The sequence below is a fragment of the Accipiter gentilis genome, chromosome 9 (genome assembly GCF_929443795.1).
Source record: "Accipiter gentilis chromosome 9, bAccGen1.1, whole genome shotgun sequence".
NCBI classification, from domain to species: Eukaryota; Metazoa; Chordata; class Aves; order Accipitriformes; family Accipitridae; genus Astur; species Astur gentilis.
Genome location: NC_064888.1, coordinates 7,192,833 through 7,218,757, shown reverse-complemented (window position 1 = coordinate 7,218,757; position 25,925 = coordinate 7,192,833). Strand labels below are relative to the sequence as shown.

General features: G+C 42.3%; 1 protein-coding gene across 3 annotated transcripts in view; it reads left to right on the top strand.

The window, feature by feature from the left end:
* Window positions 1-25,925, top strand: part of PRKG1 (protein kinase cGMP-dependent 1) — a 527,620-nt gene that overhangs the window by 490,742 nt on the left and 10,953 nt on the right. For all 3 annotated transcript variants that reach the window (XM_049810177.1, XM_049810176.1, XM_049810178.1), the window contains 5 exons: window positions 2,346-2,442; window positions 16,718-16,857; window positions 20,994-21,083; window positions 23,380-23,521; window positions 25,760-25,923. In XM_049810177.1, coding sequence (XP_049666134.1) covers window positions 2,346-2,442; window positions 16,718-16,857; window positions 20,994-21,083; window positions 23,380-23,521; window positions 25,760-25,923 — 633 coding nt within the window. The remainder of the gene's footprint in view (window positions 1-2,345; window positions 2,443-16,717; window positions 16,858-20,993; window positions 21,084-23,379; window positions 23,522-25,759; window positions 25,924-25,925) is intronic.

Here is a 25,925-nt window from a genome sequence, read left to right as displayed (position 1 = left end):
TGCAAGCACATTTTTTAAGGAAAATAGTAAATGAACACATTTTTTACTTTAAAAGCTATCAGCAGAGCTTTCGGCTTCTGCGGCTTAACACACAAAGATGAAGAAATTGGGACTGGAGTGGAAGATCCCATCTCCCATGAAACCAGGGGATTTTTGGAAGAATTGGTGGAATTTGCAGGGACTGGGACTAGCATCCTGCTTGCCTTGCCAGCACCGTGCCATGTCTTAACCTAGTTTTTGTCCTCTCACATTGCATGATGTGAACTATTCATCTTTTTTGTAGGAATTGGCCGGCTTTCAGGATAAGAGGTATTATAGGGAAAAAAACATTTCCCCTCTCTGTTCCATATGTTTTTGGAGACCCTAACCCTTCTGACACACTGCTGTTTGGAATCTTTCATCCACTGCTTGCTCAGCATTAAGAAATCCTCACCAGTTGCCCAGGGGAGAAGATGTGGTAGGTGGTCCCCTGCCTCCCTGGGAGCACAAGATGCCTTCCTTCCGCTCCCAAGCCTTGGGCAAAGGTAACGCAGTGCCTCTTGACCTGAAGTTTTGCATCTGTTGAAGGGAAATTTTCCATGCTGGGATTTCAACTTCCTAGCAATTATAAATCATTAAGGGTATTTAACTGGTCTGTACATTTACATGAAAATTAGCCCCTTCTCATTGCTCTGTCACCTCTAAGATGATGCTGTGATATAGAAGGGAACGTATAAATACGTCTTTCCTTTAGCAAAAGTTTTTTACTGACAGCTTTAGTATGCACCTCATGATGAGTCTAAAGCGATCGATAAGCAGCTGTGTCACACAAGGTTATCCCAAGTTCAAAGCAGGCTCGGTACTGATTGGTTTCCAAAATCGGATGCATCAGGCTGCTGTGGTCACAGGAGCAAGGTCACCAAGAGGATCTGGTGACAGTATAAATAATAAAGCAGAGCTTAAGTAATTTGTCGCCGGCACCCCCGAGATAAAATTGCACTTTATTTCATTGGATTTGGGGCTTGATGATGTGACCTTTCACCTTTCTTGACACCTCTTTTTCTTTTTCCCTTTTAACTTTAAATTATTTTTTTTCTCCCCCAATGTCATTGCAGTTTTAAATAGACTAAAGAAGGTGGTTTGAAGGGAATAAGTCAGTAAATCAATTCCATCCCATTATTGAATTAGAGACAGGCGTGACGGACAAGATACATTAAAAAGATAGACAGGTGGATACATATATATGATCGTGGCTAACACTATGATGTTTTATCATTACGCTATTGTTATTATGCAGAAATGAAGCATCCAGGTGAAATAGCAGACTATGGTCTGTTAATTGCAAGATATTATGGCTAAAAATTAAGCACTGAAAACCAAGCCAACTCCCCCTTTACACCCTCCATGCCTCTCTCCATAATCCCGTCAATGCTCTTTTCCCATAGAAGTCTGTGTCACCAGCAGCCAAAGGTTGTACACGCACGGGGACTTCTCCGGCAGCTGAATGTCAAACTATATTGAGTGGGTGGATCCTGTTCATCCATTTCCCCTCCGAGCCTTTCTAAAAATACCATAAACCTTGACAAGGAGCTATTTTAGAGGAATCGTATTCATGAGGATAGTCATGGGAAGCTTATTTTGGCAGGCTTGCATGTGTTCAATTTGCATGCTTCCTTAGTCAAGGGCTTGGTGAACTTGTGTTGCGAGCCAGTTGGACATGGGCTTAAGAGAGAGCATCTGGATTTTGGGACCTCCTGGGTTGGGACGTCTACTCCAAGTGAGTTTATAGGAGGAAAAGAAGTGAAGATACTCTTATAGGAATGTTGATATGTGACTGAAGTCATTCATTTCAGGCATTTGCACACCAGCCCGCAGCTTATCGGATCTGATTTCATAAAACCTGGCTGTGATTTCTCTCCAGGGACCTTAATGATCTTGCCACTTTCAATAAACATTTATAGAAACTACTGCCAGCCTGTGGATAAGAGAAACTCCTATGAGAGACTTTATCTTCCAAAAAAACTTAAAGACACTAAAAAAAAACCACCCACAAGAAGATCAATAGAAAATGTCAAAATGTAGCATTTGCTGGGTAGCTGGAGTTGAATTGCAGTACCAGACATTTGTATTGTAGGCATGCAGTAGGTACGTTTGCTTTTGTCACTTGGAAAACTGTGCACATCGGAGCGATGCTATAATTGGGACCAGCAAAACGATGAATGTGAATGAAAGCAAACTGTAAGAGATAAGATGGAAATTAAGCAGGTAAAGGCTGTTCCACGCTCATGCCATTCGGGTATGGTATTGCGCAGTACTCATGTTTGCACCTCTAAGAAATTTCCATTTTTTCGCATAAAAAAATCCAGATACGAAGCCGAAGCTGCCTTCTTCGCCAACCTGAAACTGTCTGATTTCAACATCATTGACACCCTTGGAGTCGGAGGGTTTGGACGAGTTGAGCTGGTAGGTAACCTTTTCTTCTTTGAAGTTTGCGTGATATCCTAGAATAAGTACTGTGTTGCAAGTCTTTTAATTTTTCTTTGTTATTACACCCGAATAACTGGAAGAAAATTATGTGGTGGGATTACATATTTTCTAATGGTTGAAGAAAGCTGAATTACATTACCTGGTAAATAAAAAGGTAGGAATGAATGCTTTGCAGTAACCAAGAAGAATTTATGTACTAGGTTGAGAGAGGAGCACACGTCTTCTCTCTCCAAGTGGTCCTATGTTTATGGCATTGATCGCCTTTTAAAAACAAGCCGAAGAATTGTGTGGCTGTTGAGTGCTAAGATTGAAAGAGCAATCTAAAATCTTACTTAACCAAAACTGGAGTAACAGTACGATGTCTTCTCTAAGCAGTTTCTAATTCAGGTCTAGAGATAGTGCTACTTGGTTATCATGAAAGCTGTACATTCAATATCTGAACTATGACAACACTTCACAGAAAACTACTTATTTTTTGCAGAATTTTAGAGAAAGCACAAAATCTGAGCTTACTTTTTGCTCTGCTTGGATTTAGAGCTCTGCAGTCTTTATTAAAACAAAGCCTGAGCGGGAGGAGACTGAAAGGGCAGCCGTTGCATGACTCGTTTATAATATAATTTTTTGTATTTACATGATAACAGAAAGAGGGAGTTTAGTTTACGTCACAGTGCTGACCACTGCGGAGCTTCTGATACTGGACACCAGTACAGTATGTTAGGAACTCCTGTAAGTTAAGGGCAGAAAAAGGAACAGAGTTACTGCTGCCAGCACGAACTGTGGGGAAATCCCCACTCTAACCCTGTGGGAGCTAAATGCACCCGTAGTGCTGGGAATTGGAAAACCAGCAAAATGAAGTATTTTGGTGATTAGTTGTGATGTAACGGGTAAAATCTGTGTTAGAAGTGCAGCTCGCTCTTCCATGTGATTTATTTCTGACTTTTCCTGTTCGGGTGCGTGTAAAATCATGCAGAGGAGAGCATGTCCATGAGAACAGTGGTCCGTTCGTGGGGTTTGGATTCATTATTTATTTACTTGTTTGTTTGATATTAGCAACTGTTGTTTTGGAAGAGAGTTACAGGAGCTCACCCGTAGCCTGGGAAGGCTCTCCTTTTCCCAGTCCTTCTATAGTCATCTGCTGCTGAGGGTGCTTTAGAGCAGGAGTTGAATTTGCGTCACACTCAACCTCCCTTTGGAAGGCCCTTCACCCTCAGTTGACAACAGCATAAAGCTCAGGAGATTTGTCTCCTAAATTAACATCACCGCTTGTTTCTCTGCCGGAGGTGACCTGTAGTGAGGGACCCACCAGTTTGGGGCTTGTCTTGAATCTTGTGAAGGAGCTTATGAGTTTTGTTTTCCTTGTTAAGCCTTTTTTGACACATGCTTTCAAGATGTTTGAAAACCTCAAGATGTTCCTGGGAAGGTGCATGACTTTGTCTTCATGAGGTATTGCTTATGGAACCCTCAAACCACACAGATATGGAAGAAAATCAGACTGTTATTGATGGCCGTGGCCCAGTCCTCTACCTCTAGCTGCTTACAGAGTTAATTTGGAAGCTTTAAGATACTGATGTCTTAAAATCTTAGCGAAGTGTGACACTTGGTCAGGTGTGAGGAAGAGCAGGAGTGGACATGTTCTGTCCCTTCAACATATCAGATCACAGTTAGGTAGAGGTATTTCATTCTTAGGAGGTGTCCAAATATCAGAAGCCTTCAAGAAGCCTTGGTGCCACCTACACAGCCACAGATGGGAGGATCGTTTCCATCACCTCGTAGGGGTTTTCTTCAGCAGAGGGTTTAACACACTGCCCCTGTTCTCCTAAGCAGGGAAATGCTGGTTAAGGTAATTTTCTGTAGTTCTTAAACAATGCTGAATTAAACATAGAAGGATAAAAGATATCTAAAAGTTTAGCTTAACACTCCAGATTTTATTATTTTTGTTATTAAAACAAAAAAAATGCACTTTTTGTCAAAACTGAGCCTAGAATTGCTACATCTTGTTTCTTGATCTTCTATCTTCTCCATGAAAAATATGTTTTATAATTTAAGGCTAAAAAATCAACTAATGCAAAATGTGTCAGAGGAATTGACTCTTTTATTGCCTGAGTGTGTTACAGTAGCTCTTAGCAGCATTGGAATTTGTTCCTGGAAAACATTCATGTTTTTGCACTTTCCAAGAGTAAAATTGATCAAACAACGTACATTGCAAGGAAGGGGATTTTTATAGCTTAACCTTGGCCACTGTGGGCAAGCCCCCCCAGGGCATCTCAGTACCCTTCAGGAGAGCAACTGGCGGTGTCTGGTTGGAAACTGGAATGTCTAGGGCTTAGTTTGTGTCTTGCTGGCCAAGAAGGAATAACGCTGCCATTGGTCTGCGTTTTAATTTCCAGATGTGGTTTGTATCATTATAGGCTGGTTTTCCAGACACCTCTGTGAACGCTGGCTGTTTGGAGAGGTCAGCCCTTCAATGCATTCATACACAAGTACATGGCTTTTTGGCGAGACAGCCTAAAATTTAAATTATTTTCAATTCTATGGAGATTACGTGTGGAAATATCTTTTTGTCTTGATTTTCTAGGTAGTTTTATTTTTCATATGTCAAGAGACATTTCCAAAAGATTTGCATTGGTGTTGTACATCGTTTGCTCAGGTTTTTGATGCCTCTTGCAACATGCCTTGTCCTTATGGATGCTGTTCTCCTTCTTCATCCCCAACTGAACTATGTAATCAACTTTTATCCCGGCTTCTCTCAAGGGGAGAAACCAGCTGAGTAGTGGCTGTGCTATTTTAGATGGGGATCAGCTCTGCCACTGGAACAAGAGCAAATAAAGGCTTTAGTTCACTTACAGCAGGACCTGTGTGAGATCCTCAGTGTTTGAAAAGCAAACAGGCGGATTGGAGAGACCACAGTCTGCCCAGGGCTGGCGGTGCCACATTCCTAGGACAACCCTCCCGCATTTCGGAGGGCTGCCAAGTAGATGCAAGCTGCTCTGGGACACGGCTTGCCCAGCCAGTGCCCTTAGCAGGGCAGAAAGAAAACAGTAGGAGTGACTTCTTGGTTTTTAATAGCACAGATTAGCAGATGCATCCCCTCTTTTTTGCAACTCAGCTTCTCAGTACTGTGCCAATTGAGCCTCTTCTGTGTTGGGATCCAGATGCCTCAATAATACGTTGGAGTAGGGAATGTCATCTCGGGTTCATGTCCCACGAAGCATCACTTTGCAGAGAGCAGGGATGTAGGTCAGGTGTCCTCAGCCTTCATAAATCATCTCTCCTGAACTTTATTGCTCTTGTCTTTGTTCTTTAATTTCCTTTCAATTTAAGTCCTGTGTTTCTAATCATCTGCCCCAGGTCAGTTGTTTTGGATTTAAATCAAGATTACTTTAGACAGCTCTGAAATAAATGTATTGGAGTATCTGAACACAGGGGGTTAGAGTCATTATTGCTGTGAAATCAGTTCATGTAGGTGATGGCTGAACACTGGTTTTACAGGCTGAGCACTAAAAATCAGGTCCATGCCTCAACACATGCCTTTTTGTTATATTGATTTACGCTGTTATCGCTTCCAACAATCACTCAGCAATGGGAGAAGGAAATTTTAAGTCACTCTTCTTGTTATAAAATTTCAAAAATAATATATTTTCTCCACACCCCATCGCAAGCTTGATTGAGACTTGGTTTTAGCTACATCTTTGTTGACTTCTCAGGAGAGATACACCAGTGAAAACCTATAGACTTACCTGCCGTCCTTGCATGCATGCAAGCTCGGAGGGAGCTGTGCCTTCTGCACTCCTACAGGTGACATATGGCTTGGGACATGCTGAAGGCAGCAAGCAATAGGCAGATTCAGGACAGTCTCATTTTTTAGCCCTGCCTTGACAAAACATTTAATCATATCGTCTAACGTTCAGCAGTTTTGCAGAAGTCGGTAGCACTTAGAGCATGTGTTTCAACCATAAGGTCATTAAACCTTGGACTGGAAGGGACCTAAAGAGGTTGTCATCAAGGCAGAGTCAAATATACCTAACCACTTCTGTCCAGTTTTCCCTAATTTGTTGTTGAAGTCTTTGGGGAAGGAGATTCCCAGGAAGGTTTTTCCTAATATTTAACAACTCCCTGCTGTAGCCTGTAGTAGGCTTGAAATACAAATACATACAACCCTTAAAGTTGGGCTGTATGTATTTGAAGACCTGTAGTCGTTTAACCCCAGCCAGCAATTAAGCACCACACAGCTGCTCACTCACTCCCCCTCCCACGCAGTGGGATAGGGGAGAGAATCGGAAGGAAAAAGGCAAAACTCGTGGGTTGAGATAAGAACAGTTTAATGGAACAGAAAGGAAGAAACTAATGATGATAATAATAACAATAATAAAATGGCAGTAATAATAAAAATTTGGAATGTACAAAACAAGTGATGCACAACACCATTGCTCACCACTCGCCAACCACTGCCCAGTTAGTTCCCGAGCAGCGATCCCCCCAGGCCAACTCTCCCCAGTTTGAATACTGGGCATGACATCCCATGGTATGGAATACCCCGTTGGCCAGTTTGGGTCAGGTGCCCTGGCTGTGTCCTGGGCCAACTTCTTGTGCCCCTCCAGCCTTCTTGCTGGCTGGGCATCAGAGGCTGAAAAATCCTTGACTTAGTCTAAACACTACTTAGCAACAACTGAAAACATCATCAGTGTGTTATCAACATTATTCTCATACTAAATCCAAACCACAGCACTATACCAGCTACTAGACAGAAAATTAACTCTATCCCAGCCAAAAGAATTCTTTTCTTTAAAAAAATAAATGTGCTTCTTTTGAGCTTTACGTCTAATCCATGCTTTCTAGGCCTGTGATCCTTCTTGTTCCTCAGGCTCCAGCTGGCTCCTACCTCTTTGGAGCAATGCCCAAAGCAGACACGTTAGTCCAGCCTGGACCTTCCTCTGTTCAGGTAGAGCTGGACAACTAGGGGCAGCACTTTGCCACTACTAAATGGTGTGCCTTTTACTTCAAGTCATTGCTTCAGTTTGTAAAAATCAGTTTGAATTCCCTTGCTCTTCTCAAAAGTGCTCCCGGCCCTTTCTGGTTTGATTTTAATAGGTGCAAAGTTAATAACATTCTTCTTATTTCATAATCCAAGCCATTAAAGAAAGTGTTTTGTGGTGCCATATACTAGACAGACCTCCTTGAAGTCCTTTTGGCTTGATGGTGGCCACTAAAAACTAAACTCCTTTACAATATGGAGACTAATAAAGACATACACATAAAAACGAAGCCGTAGTTTCAGCCATGTTTTACTGAGGCTATACAAGACCTTTTTAAAATGGACAGTACAGCATTTTTCATTTTTATGTGTCTTTTAAGAGAAATCTGGCCACAGATTATGAAGTGCAATCAAATTTATTATAGCCTCTAGCCTGTTTTGTAAACAAATCCATTAGTGAATTAATTAGATGGTGAGGAAAAAACCCACCATAATTGTCTTCCAATACACTAACAGATGCATAATTCAGATATATATTAGTGGAAATTTCCAATTGTATAGCTATCCTTTTGTTCCAGCTATTACGAAGCTTTTTATTAGAAAGATCAATCCTCTCTTTGAAATCTCTTAATTTTTATTTTTGATTGTCAGGAATCCTTTGGCCTCCTTCCTTTTGAAAGAATGGGTATTAAGGGTGCCATCACCATGAGGAAACGGAGATGTAAGTGAGGGATCTGAAGATCAGGTACCTGAGTAAATCCCACATTCATCTGACAATGAAACTACTGCTGCGGAGCTGAGCAAAATGCTGGTTATAAACATTTGGCCCTTTTTAATTATATGCAGGATGCTGAATTTTAATGATACCGTCAGATGGGGCTGGACCACTGCGGAACTATTTTTTCATTTTTCCTTTGATTTTTAATTCCTCATGGAATTAAATATATCCTTTGTAGATGGACACATATAGTCGGGGCTTGTCTGTTAACGGAAAGGATGTTGTCAAAGTTTGGAAGGACGAGATGCCGTCTGTAGCCCATCAAATATTGTCAGAGGCCAAATCAAGATATGAGCTGTCAAGCTGGAGGCTTGGGCTCTAGTTGGAGGCAGGAATAAGATGTAAAAGTAGGTGTTATATTGTGGACAAAGCCAAACTCGGGAGTGGGGCAGGATCATGTATGGGGTTGGAGAGTTTAGGTTCATCTGATATTTTCAAGAAACCACAGTAGTGAGTTTTTCCATTTGGTTTGCATATTTTAGCTATATAACCCTTCCTCTGCTATTTACTTTTTATTGGAATGATTTTATGCATGAAACAGTTTACACTCCTCACTGCTTCTTAGCCTTTTCCTTCTAGACATTTTTGAAAAATAATATTTACTTCTGGGCTTTATAGAAAGACACAAATTTGAATATATTTCCCAATGCCTTTGCTTATAAAAAACTTAGTTGTGCATGTTGTCGAGCATTGAATATCAATTTTCGGTACAAGGATCAAAACATAGAATTACAGGGTTTTAGCACAATTGAGTATTTGATTAAGCAACTTCAGTTGTTAAATAGCTGAGGTTTTCTAAGGACTGTGCATTTTTTAGTCTATACTTAGGTGTATTCACAGAGTGTAATTTTGCAATTTATTTTCCTGTAGAGTCCCATAGCAGTTAGATTGTGAGATGATATTTAGTGTTTTGCAACCAGTTGAATCTAGACTTTTTCAAAGAAAATAAGGTCACTGTCATGGACAGTTTCCATCCTGCTGCCCACTTGTAATTAATTCTTGATTCATCTTTCAAAATTTCAGCCTATAGTATATCTTAAAGACTTAATTTTTACTCTGTGATTTTTCTTTCCATCCTAGGCCTTTTTTTTTCAGTCTTGACTTATTTTCCAGCCTAACCCACTCCAGTCACCGTGCCTGCTCACACGCAGCATGCAGCTAACCCAAAACTAACACCATGTTGAGCACGGGGTGGAAAGAATATAGTGAGAAGCACCATGTAGCCTGTTTATAATTTGGATATGCAAACTACATTTTCTCTCTAAGCCTTAGGTCAGGAGAGTGGCTGAATCTGGCCTTGAGGAGATGTGTAAAGAGCTTTCAAAACCCTAACGGAGAGATCTGCAATACTGAGCACCACAGTAGGCTTCAAGGCATAAATATGAGCTAGATATTCCCTCTCTTGCCTAATAAAAAGAAACACTGACAGGAAATCAAGTTATAAGGCAAAGAATATTATTATGGGGAAATCTGTTTCATCCTGGAAGAACATAAATATATTACTAAAATCATGCTGTACTCTCTTGCTGGGGGGGGAGAAGTTGCCACTTTGTTCGTGCAGCAGTTCAGCTGTTGGGATTAGGCGAGCTCAGCTTGCAAGTGCTGCGCTCAGCAACAGCTGCTGCTATTTTTGTTGGTTTGAATGCATCTAGCTGGGAAACGGTGGAAAATAAAGGACCTTGGACATACTCAGCAAGCAAAAGCATTTGCACTTCAGTTCCCAAACACTGCAGTCGAGCTGGTTATTATTTAATGTGATACGAAGATATTCACGTTTTGTGATAGCACAGATTTCTGGTTCCCTTATATCCGAATAACATGCATATAGCAAAACGCACAGCTAGCAAAAATGCTTTTTTGCTTTGGAAAAGCATCCTTGTCATTATAGAGGTGTTGCTGTGCCCACATAGGTAGTTCAACAGGAGATACAAGCAACAAGAAACTTGTCTGTGAGTCATGGACACAAGAGTTCAAGAAAAGCTTCTGTCCAGCTCCTAAAAGCTCACCGTTACCATATGTTTAGGAAAAAGCCACATGTCCAGAGTAAATGAAATATTTTTTACTTGCACAAACTCTGCTCCCTGTGTGTACCCATTTACCTGGGAGCCCGGCCAGTACCCTTGAAGATCAGCAGAAAAGGCTCCTGAGCAAGGTTTTTGTGAGCGCGGTGTCCAGACGCTGTGAAAGTTCACGTTCAAATACCTCCATTATATCAGTGAGAAGAAATCTGGAGATTTTTGAGTGGCAAACACCATTCCAGTTGTAACCTCTATGTAGCTGCCAAAATGAAGGAAGGATAAACTATAAATATAAGTATGTGTTCGGCTCTGCTTTCATGCCCTTGGGTCTGTCATTCTTTTGTGGCTTCAGGCGTCTGCATAGGGTACCATAGTGGCAAATACTATCTGTAGCAGCTCCTTGAAGAAAAAAATGTAATTGTAGGGCTTCTTGGAAAACCCACAGCCATGCAAGAGATGTAACACACAGGCACATCTGGGGTAAATGGGAATTCAGAAAATCAGAAGTTCTTTGCTGTTTTCTCCTAGAAGAAGATCATGCAGGAATAGAAGACGACCAGGCGTGAGTGAGATAGATGCAGTTAAAATAACATATCCTCAGGCTAGGTGTGGCAAGGTTCGGGCACCTCACTAGTCTTCACTGAAAATAAATCCTTCTTTGGGGGATTGTCCTACGTTCTGGTAAATATTTATTAACGTTTACAGTTTCTCAAGGTCAGCTTGCATTGTATCAGCTCAGCTCTCATTGCAGTTGCACGGAAATTGCTCACATTGCAGACTGTATATAATACACATATATGATTTATAGTAAATAAAGGCAGAGAAAGAGGAAGGGTAAGAAACATACAGATACACCCATTTACTCTTTTTTCCGTCAAGGTCTGGATTCTGTCTCATTGATATCCATTTTCCCAGAAAGTCTGAAAAAGCACTAAGGTATAAAACCATATTTATTTGTGAATTATAGCCGTGTTAAAAAAAAAAACAAACCACCTCAGGCCTCAAGTGCACTGTGTGTTTTGGAAGTTGCAGAAGTTTATACACCATAAAGCAAAACAACACCTTTGGAGCGGTTCCAGCATTTTCATATAAGTAAAAGGAGAAGCCAGCTGAGGTCTAATGAAACAAGGACTTGGAAAAGCAAGAGAGGTTGGACCTCTTCTCTTTCTCTTGTCCTTCTCCTTCCTTTCCATCTCTCCTTCTCCTCTTTTCTCTTCCTCTTCTCCCCTGTGTTTGCATCTTGTCCCAGTCTTGTAGCATTCCTCTTTCCGCTCAACTCTCTACCAAGACATCTTCACCCACTTCCTAATGGGCTTTTTAAAGTTTCTTTCTTGAAGCAGCATTATTTTCTCAATGCTGAAAAGTTAAAGGTAGTCCTGTGAATTTGACTGATTAGCAGGAAAATGAAGCCTGTTTCCCCGCTGCAGCCTCGTGTCCTCTTCAAGGCAACTCCTCCTTGAATGTATTTTCAGATAGTGACCCATCTGTTTGGGTTCACTCAGGGCTAGCTTTGTCATGGTGACTCAGGCTGCCAAAAACCCACCTGGTGACACGGGAACGGGGCACCACACTAAAGCACAGCCAAAGGCCAGGACACCGGCTGGACGATGCTTCCCCCACAACCACAAGGCACCCAGGGAGAGGGCGGCCGTGGGGCTGGCACGGAGGAAAGCCACTCGCTTCAGCTCGTGTCCACCCCGATGTTGCGGGGCGTCCTTGCTTCAGAGGTCCCGATGGGTGTCACACGTGGGGGACAGGAATAGCTGCCTCTTCAGGAGGTTGACAATCGCTGTGAGCTCATGCAGTAGGAAGGGGCTCAGAGATGGAGGAGTATGACTGGCAGTTGAAGATACAGCCACAGCTTCACATGTGAGTGTGATAGACAAATGTGAGTGTGATACCCTATCACGGCAGTGCTTGGACTGGAATATTTTGCAAAATATATATATGTGTATATATATTTTATATTTACATTAGGTATGCATATAAACTTATATGCAATATATGTTTTATAAGTGTTTTACATCTTTGTGCAAATACGTATATATGCAAAATGAAACCAACTATTTCTTATTCTATTTTGCTTCCACAGTTGGCTCGTTTAGTTATAAACAACATTTCTGCTGTTATTTTTGTCACTGAGATGCAGTTATTTCCTGGGTCAGAATCCTGCAGAACAACCTAATCTAATTAATATTACCTGTTCTCTCTCTGACTTTGTACGTCACCTCTTTAAGGTTGTGTTTGGACTTTATTTAACGATGCTTCCTATTGCATTTTCGTGTGTTTTGGAGAGAAAATGTATTCCTGTTCCGTAACTGAAAGGGCTTATATCCTCCTCCAGAGGTTCATTTGTAACAGAGAAGGCAAAAGCTCAAGCAGATTCACAGGGAGGGAGTCTGACCAGGAGAGCATCAGTAGTAACTACAGCGTTACTAGGGTTCATTATTTGGGGGATTATTGCACTGGAAAGGATGGTATGGCTGCAGAATTGCAGCCATAGACCATGCGCCAGAGCTTAGTGATGAGAGGGACGTAAAGTGGAAAGCTGAAACGTGTGTATGAAGGTGGAGAGAAAGGGAAGGAGTATACTCAGTGCCATAAATTTTATTTCTAATTTTTCCCTGCCACTGGGCCCTTCAGCAGATAAGCGACTTTAATGTTATTGTTGAATGTGGACATTTACAGTGGCCTTGATGTTTGCTCTTAGCATCAGTGCACTGAATCTCCAAGAGAGAGATAATTTTTGAGACTTTTGTGCTGATGAAAGGGCAATGACTGGGTAAGGTCAATGCAAGGAGAGAATTGAAAAAAGGAGGAGGGAAGGGACCAGAAATCCTTTTAACTTGCAGAAAAAAAAGGTTGAGAGAGAGATGGAGGCTGGTGGTTACTCTGTGTTGATCCTCTTAGTGGCTTGGCTGCTTTTGGAGAAGAGCGATTGAAACCCAAGGCTCTGGCAGGTCTCCACCAAATCAATGGTCCCAGGACCTTTGAAATACAAGAAATTGCTTCCAAGTGAGTGAAAGCTGATCTCGTGAGCTGTGTAGCAAGGGTGGCTTCTTTGCAAACTGCCTTCCATGGAAAACTGCACGCTTTTTCCTTTTCTGAAGCATTTGGGAGATTTTTGTGGTGTGTTTCTTTGGGAGGCTGAGCGTACCCCCCACCTTCTGAGCCGAGAGTCAAAATCTTTATGGCTTCTGTGGCTCCCTGTGCTATTTTTCTCATTACAATTGGAGGGCAGGGTGTTCTTAGCAGTCCATTCTCATCTGCTCGATGTTAATCTTTCTATCTTTCTTTCTTTTTTTTTCTTTTTTTTTTCCTTTTTTTTTTTTTTGAATAAAAAGTCCAGATGACTCCTAGATATGTTTTTTCTACTTTTGAAATGAGATTGGGATTAGACATGGGGTGGTGTTTTTTTATTAATGGTCATGAGCTTAATATTGAAAATTACTGTTTGTTAAGAATAATAGAGACAACCTGGAAAAGCCCAGCTTTGCATCATAAAAATAGTCCTCACAATTACCACATTTGGCAGGAATACCAAAGCAAGGGGAGGGCTCTAGGCATGTTGAAGAAGGAGGAGAAGTTTGCAGGGTTCATTTTCCAGGTGGACAACCAGGTGATCCAAAATGTAAGCCTTAGATTTTGTACCTTGGCAGCTTGTTTTGGTGCATCAGCACGTTTAATGCAAATTAATCCCCCCTCCCTCTCAAACACTCTGCGTTATGAAGCATGACAGGAGTGGGAATGGATCTAAATTCTCTCATGGCATTAGGTCAAAGTCTTGCATTAGCTAATTGTAACCACCTGATTGTTCTATATTTAAACATCTGTGGCAGCGATAACTTCATCAAACACCAAATAAAACCACAGCCTTCTGCGTCCTTATAGTAATTTCCTTTCCTGTACTTATTTTGAAGATGTGCAGGTGCATATAGGAAAGCAGGTTACTTCCCCAGACTCTCCATCATGTGCCCAGGCATCCCTGAAAAAAACAGGAATTAATAAAAGGAATAGCCTTTTTAATGAAAGACACAAAAATTAGGTAGTCAGAATCCATGGTATTAAAATTATAATACCAGGAGGGCACATACTGGTATTTATTCATACTACCCTTTATTATAAAATATTGGAATTTATTTATCTGAGCCTTCACCAGGTGGTTGCATTTATTTTTAACACTGATGTCTAGTACAGATTAACATTAGGAAAATAGGAATTTATGTTTCAAGTAAGTTTAGAGTGCTAAATACCTTTTTTTCCTTAATGTTTCCTGTCCCAATTGACTGAGGAGTGTTCAGATTTGCTACTGGAGCTACTTTCTCAATTCTACTGTTCATTTATTATTTGTGGACAGCCTAACCTTGAAAAATAAAAGCTGAAAGAAAACAAATCTGATCTGTAATATCTAATAGGGATTTGCACAGACTTTTGTTTGAAATAATTTGTGTGGCAGCTGATTGTGCTTGTCCATCACCAGATAGACAGGTCTGATGGGAAACCAAGCAATCTGGATTACCATGAAAAGCAAGAGGGATAAGTTCTCCAGAAGCATATGCTTAGTCATACCAAACCTTAATTTTTTCTTGCACGTGTTGGTGAATTCTGCCTAGGCCAGATTTTACCCTAACTTTCACCATGTCTTCATTCCATGTGTGCCACCTCAGTCCTCTCCCTGCTCCCCTGAAACAGCCTGGTTTGATTTAGATGGGATAATACCAAATAATTTAGTTCAAACAGTTGAACTAAGGTCCATATGCCATTTATTCAAAATGAAATAAAAAATAAAAATCAAAAAAAAACCAAACTCTAACCCTGAACCAAAACTGTTTCTATCACTTTCAGTCTGCCATAAATGCAGAATTTCTTTCTGCTTTGAGCTGTGGTCAAACCACATAGCGAAGGTGGCGCCATGTAGCACCAGTTCAATAAATAACTGGGCAGCTCTACTGCATAGATGAGGAAAAATGTTTTTCTTTATTTTATGTGGATTGTTTAGGTCTTTGTACCCTGTCTCCCTGAAGATTAAACGGCAAACAGAGGCTTTATGCAAAGATAATAATGATGAGTCTCAGTGTGAAATGCAGAATAGCGCCTTTGGAAAAAGAAAAGTTTCATGTGGGCTTGGAAATGCTTGAGGCTGCGGGGAAAATAAGAAGCCACAAATCTTGGGACTGAAACCCCAAATGGTTTTAAAACAGGTAGAGAAATATATGCATACATAGATAGATAGTGAAGAACTTAATGATGAAAACTTTGGCTGTAGATGGGCGGACTCTCATTTATTAGGGTTTATTTCTGAATCACTTGTAGTGTTGGAAATCTCTTTGACAGCTGAGAATCAGCCTTTTGAGTTTGATTTTCTTAAGCTGTATGTGTCTTTGTGGACATCAGAGTACCGGTTTGATTTCTGACAAAGTGGGGATGCTGGGGATACCATCCCTCCTTGCATTTTCCCTGTGACCTGAACCATTACATGAACAAAGCAGATGCAGAGGAAACTGTTGGAGGTTATGGTATGCAGCTGGGGAAAAGCGTGGACGGTGCCATGTCTCATATCAGCCCACGCTTCTGTTACCAAGAAAACAGAAAAATAGATGTTACATTAAATAAATTGCGATTGCATGAATGTTGTCTCCTAACCTAAAAGGCAAGCTGGATTTCTGATGGGGCTTGATGACAGACAAACCGCTTGTCTGCTGGCTGAAGCCAAATTCCTGCAAGAAAACCAAAATAGAAGTCGCCAAATGGCACCTCTTACTGTAAAGGGGGAAAAGCATTTAATTGGCACTATTATTGTGAGCAGGTGCTGGGGGAATTTAGCAAACTAAGAGGCCTGGTAGGTCAATGATGAGGTTCCTGTCTCATTTGGTGGTGACTAAGAGGGGATGGCCAAGATGGAAAGGATGGCTGCCTTTCAGCTGTCTTTGGGATGGGTACTGGTCCCTCAGAGCAGGCTGGGGATGGCTCAGGGTTCAGAAGTTACCAGGGTTACACCGGCGAGCAAGCAAACAACTCCCTTCAACCTCATCTTGGGAAATCAGGCTAAAAATAGGTTGCTGCAGCTTAAGGTTAAAAGTAAAGACGTGACCAAGCAGTGCTGTTGAAAAGCCAGCTCTGCTCATCCTCTACAAACATCCAAGGACTGCATTTCCCTGCCAGAGCCGATGCATTTGTTACTGGCTATAGAAAAAGGCTTTGTGAAAGTTGTACATTAGCTAGCAATGCCTTCTGCAACTAACACTGACGGCTGGGTTTTCCCTAAAACACATGGAGTTTTAGAAACGGCTTTTCAATTTAGCGATAGGCCAAGTATTTAGAAATCTGGTTTGTAACAAAGGGAAACTGATGACCGAAGGGGTGAGAGAAAGTATTTCAAGGTAGGGTGGTGGGATCGCCGGGTCCCCATGCAGTTGGGCTGTCACACCTTGGGGGGGGGATGCGCCCCACTTCTCACTGGTGCATTTGCCTGCTTTACCCCAGGTCCAGTTGAAAAGCGAAGAAACAAAAACGTTTGCCATGAAAATACTGAAGAAACGTCACATCGTGGACACGAGGCAGCAGGAGCACATCCGCTCAGAGAAGCAGATCATGCAGAGCGCGCACTCGGACTTCATCGTGAGGTACCGTCCCTCCACCTTTCGCACTGCCGTGGGAGAGCAAAGCCCAGCCGATCTCGGCATTTCGTGAAACCACACAGGAATAATCCATCCATTGCTAGAAAAAACCCCTTGAGCCATAGCTTCCCTGCAAGGGACTGCAGACACGGTGCATGAAATAAGGTCTTCTCCAGGCCAATGTGAGATTGCTCTGCCCACGGGGGACATCTGCCCAAGCCTAAACTAAACTCATGTCTTAACTGGTTTGTGTTGACCCTGTGCTGTGCTCACGTGGCTTTGTGGCTCCTGAAGCAAGCGCACCCCCAGCCCGCGGCCTGGGCAGAGCTTGCCGATGCCGGCAGACAAGGCTCCGTGTAGACGTGCACAGCGTGACTCGGCATCGCCCCTGCCCAAGGTTGATATTCCTCTTTTTTTCTGAATTTCTGAATTTTCCTTCCCACAAAGGGAAGCTGGAAGGCAGGGTTTAATCTTTGGAGATCATGTGCTGCCATGTGAATAAAAGGTTGTATCCAGCGCTTCTTTTTAGGGTGTATTAGATAAATCCGGTTCAGTGTCCCTTGACTCATCATGGGCAAATGCGCTAAAACCATACCTCTCCCCAAAACCTAAGCAGATGCAATTATTCAGTGAATAAAATCAGGTGCCAGGCATTTTTGCCTGTTTTAGCCCTAATGGCAAAATTCTCTTCAGGGACTGTGAGTATCTGTCAGCAGGAAACAGAAGTGGTTCTTCATATGGTTTAAGTCAGGATAAGAGTGGTGGGGTGGTGAGGACCTCTGGCAGGGCAATGTCAAAAATGCAAAATACCTTCACCGAGCTGGAGGTATTTAAAAGGGTGGCCTCTCATCTAAGCGAAGGGTGCTTCATCCCACCCTCAAAGAGATGCCCGAAGCACTTGACTTTTGCCAGAGGAGATCAACCCCGCTCCCAAAAATTGCTCCGGAGAGACATCCTAACCCAGGGGTGAAACCAAACCCCTGTGATAAATGCAAAGGCAAGCGCCTGGCCGGGACGGCCGCCCGTCAGTTGCTGAGGGGGTGTTTCCTTCCCAGGCTGATCCCTGGGATTCCCCCAGAGCCCTCGGCTTCGCCTCTGATTCATGGGTGACAACTGCAGCCTGACACCCTACCCAGCTGCAGTTCCCTTTACGCTGTAATATTTGATTCACAAACACGCCCCTGTTACCTAGGCTGGAGCCAAATATACCTTGTGGGCTATTTCAGCCTATAGATTTCTTTTCTGAAGCCTGAGCTGTCTCAGGATGGGGATGTAAAGGGAGGTGAAGTGTGGGGCCAGCCAAGCAGAGGGACATTTTGACACCATTTCCAGAAATACTCTCTCCTAAATAAAAAGCTTGAGCCTGCAAACATTTCTTAATGGAGCCACTGATATTCATAGCTAATAAAATAAATGCTTCTTCATTCCCACTTTTTATTCTTTCGGCCAGCAAGTGAAAAAAAGCATGCGTTAGCCATAGGTCTTTTCCTTCCATATCATGCAATAAATCCCATCCTTTATAGTAACAAGCCTCCATTAACTGTTTTTAATACCCCGTGGAAATCCTGCACTGAGAAGGGACTTTCTAAGTCATAAAGTCCAACCTTTTGCTATTACGTATGCCACAGCTAGAAAATGCCTGGTTTATCAAACTCTGTGTCTGCTTTTTCCCCTCACTTCTTCTTCTGCACGTCCATGGGGATTTGAAGTTGTCTTATAGTTACTATCCTAAAATTATTCATAAACTGTTTATACCCATTCTTGGACCAGCTGGGATAATATTTTTCTGGGTGCTACAGGTAGAAATATTATCACTTCGGTAGATTAATTGTGTTTTGAGATGTTGGGTGAAAGGTGGGTTTAAAATGATCTTGGAGCAAAGGACGCAACCTCCGGGATATCAGAACAGGAAAGCCAAAATTCCCAAAGAACTCAATTATTTTCTTAATTCATCATGAAACTCTTTGTTAAAAATCTTTGAATAATAGTTTGGTTTGATTATTAAAATGCATTAAACCAGGCAAAAGAAGCAGAAGTGTCCAAGTACGACTAGATAAAATTTACTCGTAGATAAGCTAAGAATCTCACAGAACAAAATGCTCTGGGTTTGGTAAAGGGCCAAACAAGTGTTGAGCAGTGGATGTCTGCACTGGATTTGCAAATATTTAGATGAATAAGAAAATGAATAAAAAATCAATTCATATATTGTGACATTTCAAACTTAGGATGGCTTGATCTACTGAAATAGTGTGGTTTGATCAGGTATAAGTTTTTTGCTTACAATACAGTTGATAAATAATATCTGATTTTTTTTTTTTCCTGCACGTTTTAGGCCAGATTTAATGCCCATAAAGTTTTCTGGAGAGCCATTTTTCAGCAGTGCTACCTTAGCTAGAGAAAGTAATGTCTTTTTTCAGTAGCATTTAAACTACTGAGCAATTAAAAATATTTAGTTATGCATATTTTGGATTCTTGAATATGTAGGTTTTCTGTAAACCTTAAGGTAGATGAAATGTTTATTAAGATAAATTATGTCTAGTCCAACTGGCAAGAAATAGGATTTTTTTTGTTAAACCCATAAATTTTAACCATGTGAAATGGTCAGTAAGTTTGTTCCAACTTTTTCTGAGAAGCACATTGTAACTGAGATTTTAAATGTCAACATAGGTCATACTAGAGTAAGGAAAGATCTGAAACACTGGTTCAGGATTTTTCCTTTTAATTTTGTTGTGGCTGCAAAGAGTACCTTTTAGCTACAGAATATTTCCAGGTAGATAAGCACCAAGCATATTCAGTACCCAAACTCCTGCCTGCATCACAGCTGTGCCTGCTGGGATCTTTTTCTGTTAAACATGCCAAAAGTAGAGCCGGTAACGGCTGCTAAGCTGTGTGCTGGATGCTATGCAAACACAGACAGGAGACAAATGTTGTCTAGCATCGTGATGTGAAAGCGTATCGGAGCCAAGCTGTAGCTGCCGGGTTGTTTTGCCACGTACCTTAAGTTAATATTTAACTGAATGCCTTCAAAAAGAACCAAGTCCTGCTGTGTTTTCCCCCTGGTCCATCACACAGCTCCATAAAAGATACTAATAATTGGATTTATCACTAGCTGGGAAGAGCTAGAATCTGCAAAACCACCTGTTTTAATTTATATCATGTGGTATCAGCCCTTTAGTTTTTAATTCTTGGAAACTCCCATGAATGCAGCAATTACACCATAACAGAATATCCCTCAGCATCCCCTTTTGCTGTGGAGCTTGAATTTTTAAAATTAATTTCTGAACAGTCCAGCTGCAAAGAAACCTTTTCAGTATCCACATAGAGCAGGCTCGTTCCTGCAGGCAGCCTGAACTGATATATACCCACACGTGTAACAAGAAGTACAAAAGTAGTTCAACATTAAAATTAAATTAAACAGCTAATACTGAATTCCCTTTTTTTATTTCCATAGTTTTATAGTTCCATTTGTTTAATATGTCATATTAAACACAGAGCATGGATTTTACCGCACAATTTAGATTGCACTTGAGAAGGAGGACGGGTTCATAAAGCCTGGCCATCTATCCCTTTAGGCAGTTTTTCCTCCACATTCAATCACTGGAAGAGGAAGAGCAGTTTTAGATGCCTACACATCAGCAGGTTGTCTTTAAACTCTCCATATCAGTGGGTTTAAGGTCTGAAAGGAAGCACAAATTGGGTGACGCTCCTTTGAGATGATTAAATGGAGGGGAGACTGCAGATCTGCAGCCAGACTCTGTAGTGTGAAGAATAAGATAATATGGATGTTATAAAAAATGGTAGGAAAACTTCTCTTTCAAGCACCTCTGGAAAGCCAAGTGTCAGGTTACGCCATTAAAAATGGCAGACTTTATATTTAGCACCCAGAGTAGCGATGACCTCTTCTTCTGAGGTCCATGATACACTTCACCACTCAGATGCCTATCTTGTTCTGCTGAAATATTTCCCACCCAAGAAGCGACATTGAAATGATTCTCCTTAAATGTAACACTTAACTCTGAAAGATTCCCCTTGGTCTTGTGCTGCTTGCTGGGATGAAGTGCATGGGCCGTGAGAAGTGGGAACGCTCGGTGCCTTCGCTTGTGTCGTGGATTTATTCTGATTTTCTTGTTTGCCCACAACAGGCTCTACAGGACATTCAAAGACAGCAAGTACCTGTACATGCTGATGGAAGCCTGTCTGGGTGGAGAGCTCTGGACAATTCTCAGGGACAGGTGAGTTTTGAGAAACTGTTATCTTAGAAAGTGGAGTATTTTCTAATATGCCACCAGATACCCAAAGGTCTTTATCTTTCATGGGCAAAATCTGGATCTTACCATGTTATGTTTGATTTAAGATCCCAGAAAGGTGAGGAGATATTTTTGTTCCTATGCAGTTGGCTAGAGACAAAGTGAATCCAGTCATAACTGAGAATAAAGACTGGTGTAGGTTGCGTCCAACATGTACAAGGCTTTATGTAAGTGGAGACTTAGCCAGAGCTACTTTCTCACAGCCTCTCTGAAAAAATAGAGAAGGTAGTGATGGTAGCAATGGAAGTCATGTGATAAATTCCATCTACGACAAGTCTTTGACTGCCCTTTCCCTGTATCTTGATCTCTAAAGGGTACCCCTAAATAGCCAGCAGCATATTTTAATTTTAATTTCATTAATTAATTACCTTTTCGCTACCTAGAACAACAACTTTTTACAACCACAGAAATTACAGCTGTGTCCTCAGTGCCCATGCTACCGTTTCTCACGTTTGAGAGCCTGGCTGGAGGTTCAGGCACCCGATAGAGAAATGTGGGACTGTTTTAAGGGTGACAGAGACTTTGGGCACCACGGATGATGGCGGAGAATTACCTTGCAGGGTGTGACCAGGCATTGCAGGAGGTGCAATGTCAAGGCCAGACTCGCTGCATTCTTGTAAGACACGCTCTGGAGGTAGGGTCCTTCCAGTGTGGCACCTGTAGGCATTGCTGCCGTGGCCGTTTTAGACTCTAGACTTAACAAACCAAGACCCTAAAGCAGCAGTGGCATTAGTGAGAGGTCACAGTTGCAAGTGAAATCCATGGGAAAGTGCATTCTCAAGCTAAAAAATGCAGAATTCTTAAAAGTCATCTGAAAAATCACAATTTTCCATCTGAGAGAAAGACCTGCTTTTTTCACCACAGTGTTTTCTCCGCTGCTCACCCTCTGTAACTGTGAATAGCAACATCCACCTCTATTGTGGAAGCACTGTGATAAATAATATCTATTAATACTTCTTAATATTTATGACACAGTCAGGTATGATAGCAATGAGCAGGAGGAAATCAATAGTTCTACAGTGGCTTTTAGTCCAGATATCACATATTAAACGAGAGCTGCTCATCAAAGTGGGAAACAGGATCATGCATCAGATCCACACCCTGCAAGCAGCACAACACCATTGGGACACAGAAGTGCCGTGGAAAAAAATAGTTAGGAAAGCATGTAATTACATACTGTGCCGTAATGCACAAGCAAATGTGCTCCTGGTATTTCCTGCCTCAGGAGGGTTTGACCTTGTAGCGTTTGGTTTTGGTTGTGGGTGTGTAGGTGGCAGGTGGATTGCACGGGTGTACGTGGGACCTGCATGTAATACGCCCACGGTCAGGAAAAGATGCAGTGAATTGTGTGTAACTATGTCATGGGCTCATAATTGGAACATAATTTAATTAAATTTGGAAAGTGAAAGAAATGCATCAGAAAGATTGATCAGAAAGCAAAGATTAAATTCTTTTTTAATTACCTAGAATGAATTTCTTTTAATTCTTCCTTTTCCTAACAGCACGCCTTCTCCAGACCATTAAAATGAGAACCATAGGAAAGTTAGCAGGTGCCGGGTTGTATTTTTCATTGTCTTTGTCAGAGCCTGATAATTTCACCTTTAATTCTCTCGGCTTTAAATTGTGGTTCTGCTGCCACCTAGCTTAGACACGCTTCTGAGCTCAGCCAGCTCCCACCACCAGCTCCCGCCGAGCAGGGGGATATGGTTTGCTTCAGAAAAGTCTGAAACAAGGATCCAAAAGTGTAGTTTATGCTGAATTTGCAATTAACACTTCAAGTCCCAGCAACTGTAATTTTTCTGCCTTTTGTCTTGGTTATGAACACTAGTACGGGAGTTCTTGATCTCCAACAGCTCAAAATAGCTTCATCACCCAAAAGTCAAAGATCATAATTAAAAAATCACCTTTCAGTTAGAAGGTGTTTGTAGATTTTACTTCTATGAGATGTACTTATAAAATAGAACTAAATATTTTTATATTAAATAAATAAAAATATTTTAGATTCGGATCTTTGATATGAAGGTGGATTGAAGGCAAAGATGCTAACTTCAGAAATGGAAATGCAATTAAATCTATATGTAAAGGTGAGTTTAGCAACAGCCACTTTCCAGGTATTACAGTGATTCTACTGAACTGTGTAGATATTTTAACAGTAGGGTGAAGTCCAGTAAGGGAAGAGATCTAATCATTTTATCCCCTTTCCCTCTCTTATTTTACGTAGAGGTTCATTTGAGGATTCAACAACCAGGTTTTACACGGCATGTGTGGTCGAAGCTTTTGCCTACTTGCATTCCAAAGGGATCATTTATAGGGACCTCAAGCCAGAAAACCTCATTCTGGATCATCGAGGTTACGCCAAACTGGTGAGTGCCTGCAATATTTGGTTTGCCAAAAAAAAGTCACCGCTACTACCAGACAAGTGGTGTTTTAGGGGTAGAGGAGAACCCAGGATTAGCCATAGAGGGGCAGAAGCAAAGCCCACCCAGCCCAGGGTCCCGTCTCTGATGGTGGCCATCAGTAGACGCTGAGATGAGATCAGGACAAGGGTGTCATCACCCACCACCGGGATGTTCTCCCAGCCTCCAGCAGGCTGAGGCTCAGATACAGCTGAGCTGGGGAACACTAATTCTGGCTTGAAATTCAGATCTGTGGTCCTGAAGTGGAAATGTTTAGAGATAAGTGTCAAGAGAAATCCATCCAGGTGTTTTGGAGCTACTGAAAGACTAAAAAATAACTTGTAAAGAGGTGTCTTAAAATATTGGTGGGAGAGGGGGAGGACTTGCATCTGTGGGCTTTATGGGCGACTGGTGAAACAAATTTTGCAAGCTGCTGTTCCTGTGTCAGGTCCTTATGTAAGCAATAAAGGAAGGCGTTCTTAATGGAAATATTAATCATGACCCTGTCATGGCAAGAAATTATTATTATTATTATTATTATTTTATTATTATTCATTGCTGTGGACTGCGTTGCTGAACTGTGGCCAATACAGCTTCTTGCTTTAGGAGGGCCACTTGTGTTTTAGCACTGTTGACACACCTGACTGATCTGTGCAAACTCTTCTGGGACGACTGCGTAAGGCTCTGCCTGGAACTGCTCTTCCCAGAAAGTCACGGTCCTTCTCAGTGCTGCCCCCCTGCAAGATCCACCTCCTCAAACCAGGTCGGCAGCATATGCAAGACCTCTGTCCCCCAAATTAGGGAGTTACTGATGGGTTTCACTGTACCGCTTTCTTCTCTCATACTACTTTTTTGCCTCAAAAATCACTGTAGAGGTGCCCTGCATGTAAGGTACACCCCAAATGCCAGGTGAGACCGTGGAGAGGGGGAGAGGAAAAGCAAGGCTTCCCTTGGTGGGAGGTGCTGGAGGATGTGGGCACCTGGGAGGCCATCAGTGAAGGGCAGGGCGATGCACTCCTAAAAAGAGCTGTGGCCAAGAGGGGCTGATGCCCTCCCTGAGAGTCACGGCAGGGGCCAAGGTCTCTGCCTCTTGGCTTGGGGACTTCCAAGGCCTTTGGGAAGGGAAACTCGGGACTGGCGTCAGCAGGTGGGAGCAGTTAAGTCAGACCATCACCATCACAGACCTTTACGGCGTCGCGGCGGCCACCATGTGTCACCATGACACAGCCTAATGAACGGCATCAGAGTTTATCCTCCACAGCGTTTTGCTAAGGCTGGGGTGTTCAGCGAGGTGTCAGATGATTGAGGAGGATTAGGTGCAGGACTGCCCTTCTCCCCACCCCAGGAGGACCTGGACCGGGGTTTGTGCTGGTCCCATCACCAACCCCCAGCGCATTCGACATTCTGATCCCCCCGAACACATCCATGATAGCACAAGAAGTGTCCCAGATCACTTGTGGGACTGTGACCACGTAGGACTTTTGCTCCTGACCATCTCAAGGTGTAGGAACATCTCACAGACATCAAGGGACAGTAGAGTGTGCTGCAGACCACAGCTCTGGGCTAGGACAGCACCAAGGCAGGGGAGAAGAGAGGGGGTAGAGCTAAAAATACAGTAAGCCTATTAACCTGAGCTCTGCCTGGGCCCCAAAGGATAGCTTTGGTTCCCAGTATAATCTGATTTTCTGTGCTTGCTGGTGCCACAGGGGCACTGCTGTAGGGGCACGCTGAGGTTAGTGAGCCTGCCAGCACGTTGTAACAGCCTCAAGTAAATAGTTGTACTGCATCACTCTCTGTACCGGGAGAGAAATCTGAACTTTTCAGTAGATGCCCAAATGGTCAGTGTTTAGCCTAAATAGTTCCTTGCTTAGGTAAGAGCTGGGAGTTTAAAAAAAAAAAACAAGAGCAAAACGAATCAACCTCGTCTGTGAATGATACGATGTTACATCTCCCCAGAAACCCTCAGTGTTAGCATTTGTTCTTCTTCCCTCACGAGAATCTTCCTTTTTATATTACGAAGGATAGATCGGTGAAAAGGTCACTACGGTTGCCTGGTCCTGGAAAGAGCCACGATGCTTTCGTTAGGAGAATATTCTCACGAGGAAACCTCCTTTATGCTTTGCTTCACTTCAAGAGGAGCGGAGCACATGGCTGACATATTCCCTCTCATGCTCTGCCCTGATGGTACTCTGCTCCTTTCCGCAGGTTGATTTTGGCTTTGCAAAGAAAATAGGATTTGGAAAGAAAACATGGACTTTTTGTGGAACCCCGGAGTACGTAGCCCCCGAGATCATCCTGAACAAAGGTCATGACATTTCGGCAGACTACTGGTCACTGGGAATCTTAATGTATGAACTCCTGACTGGCAGGT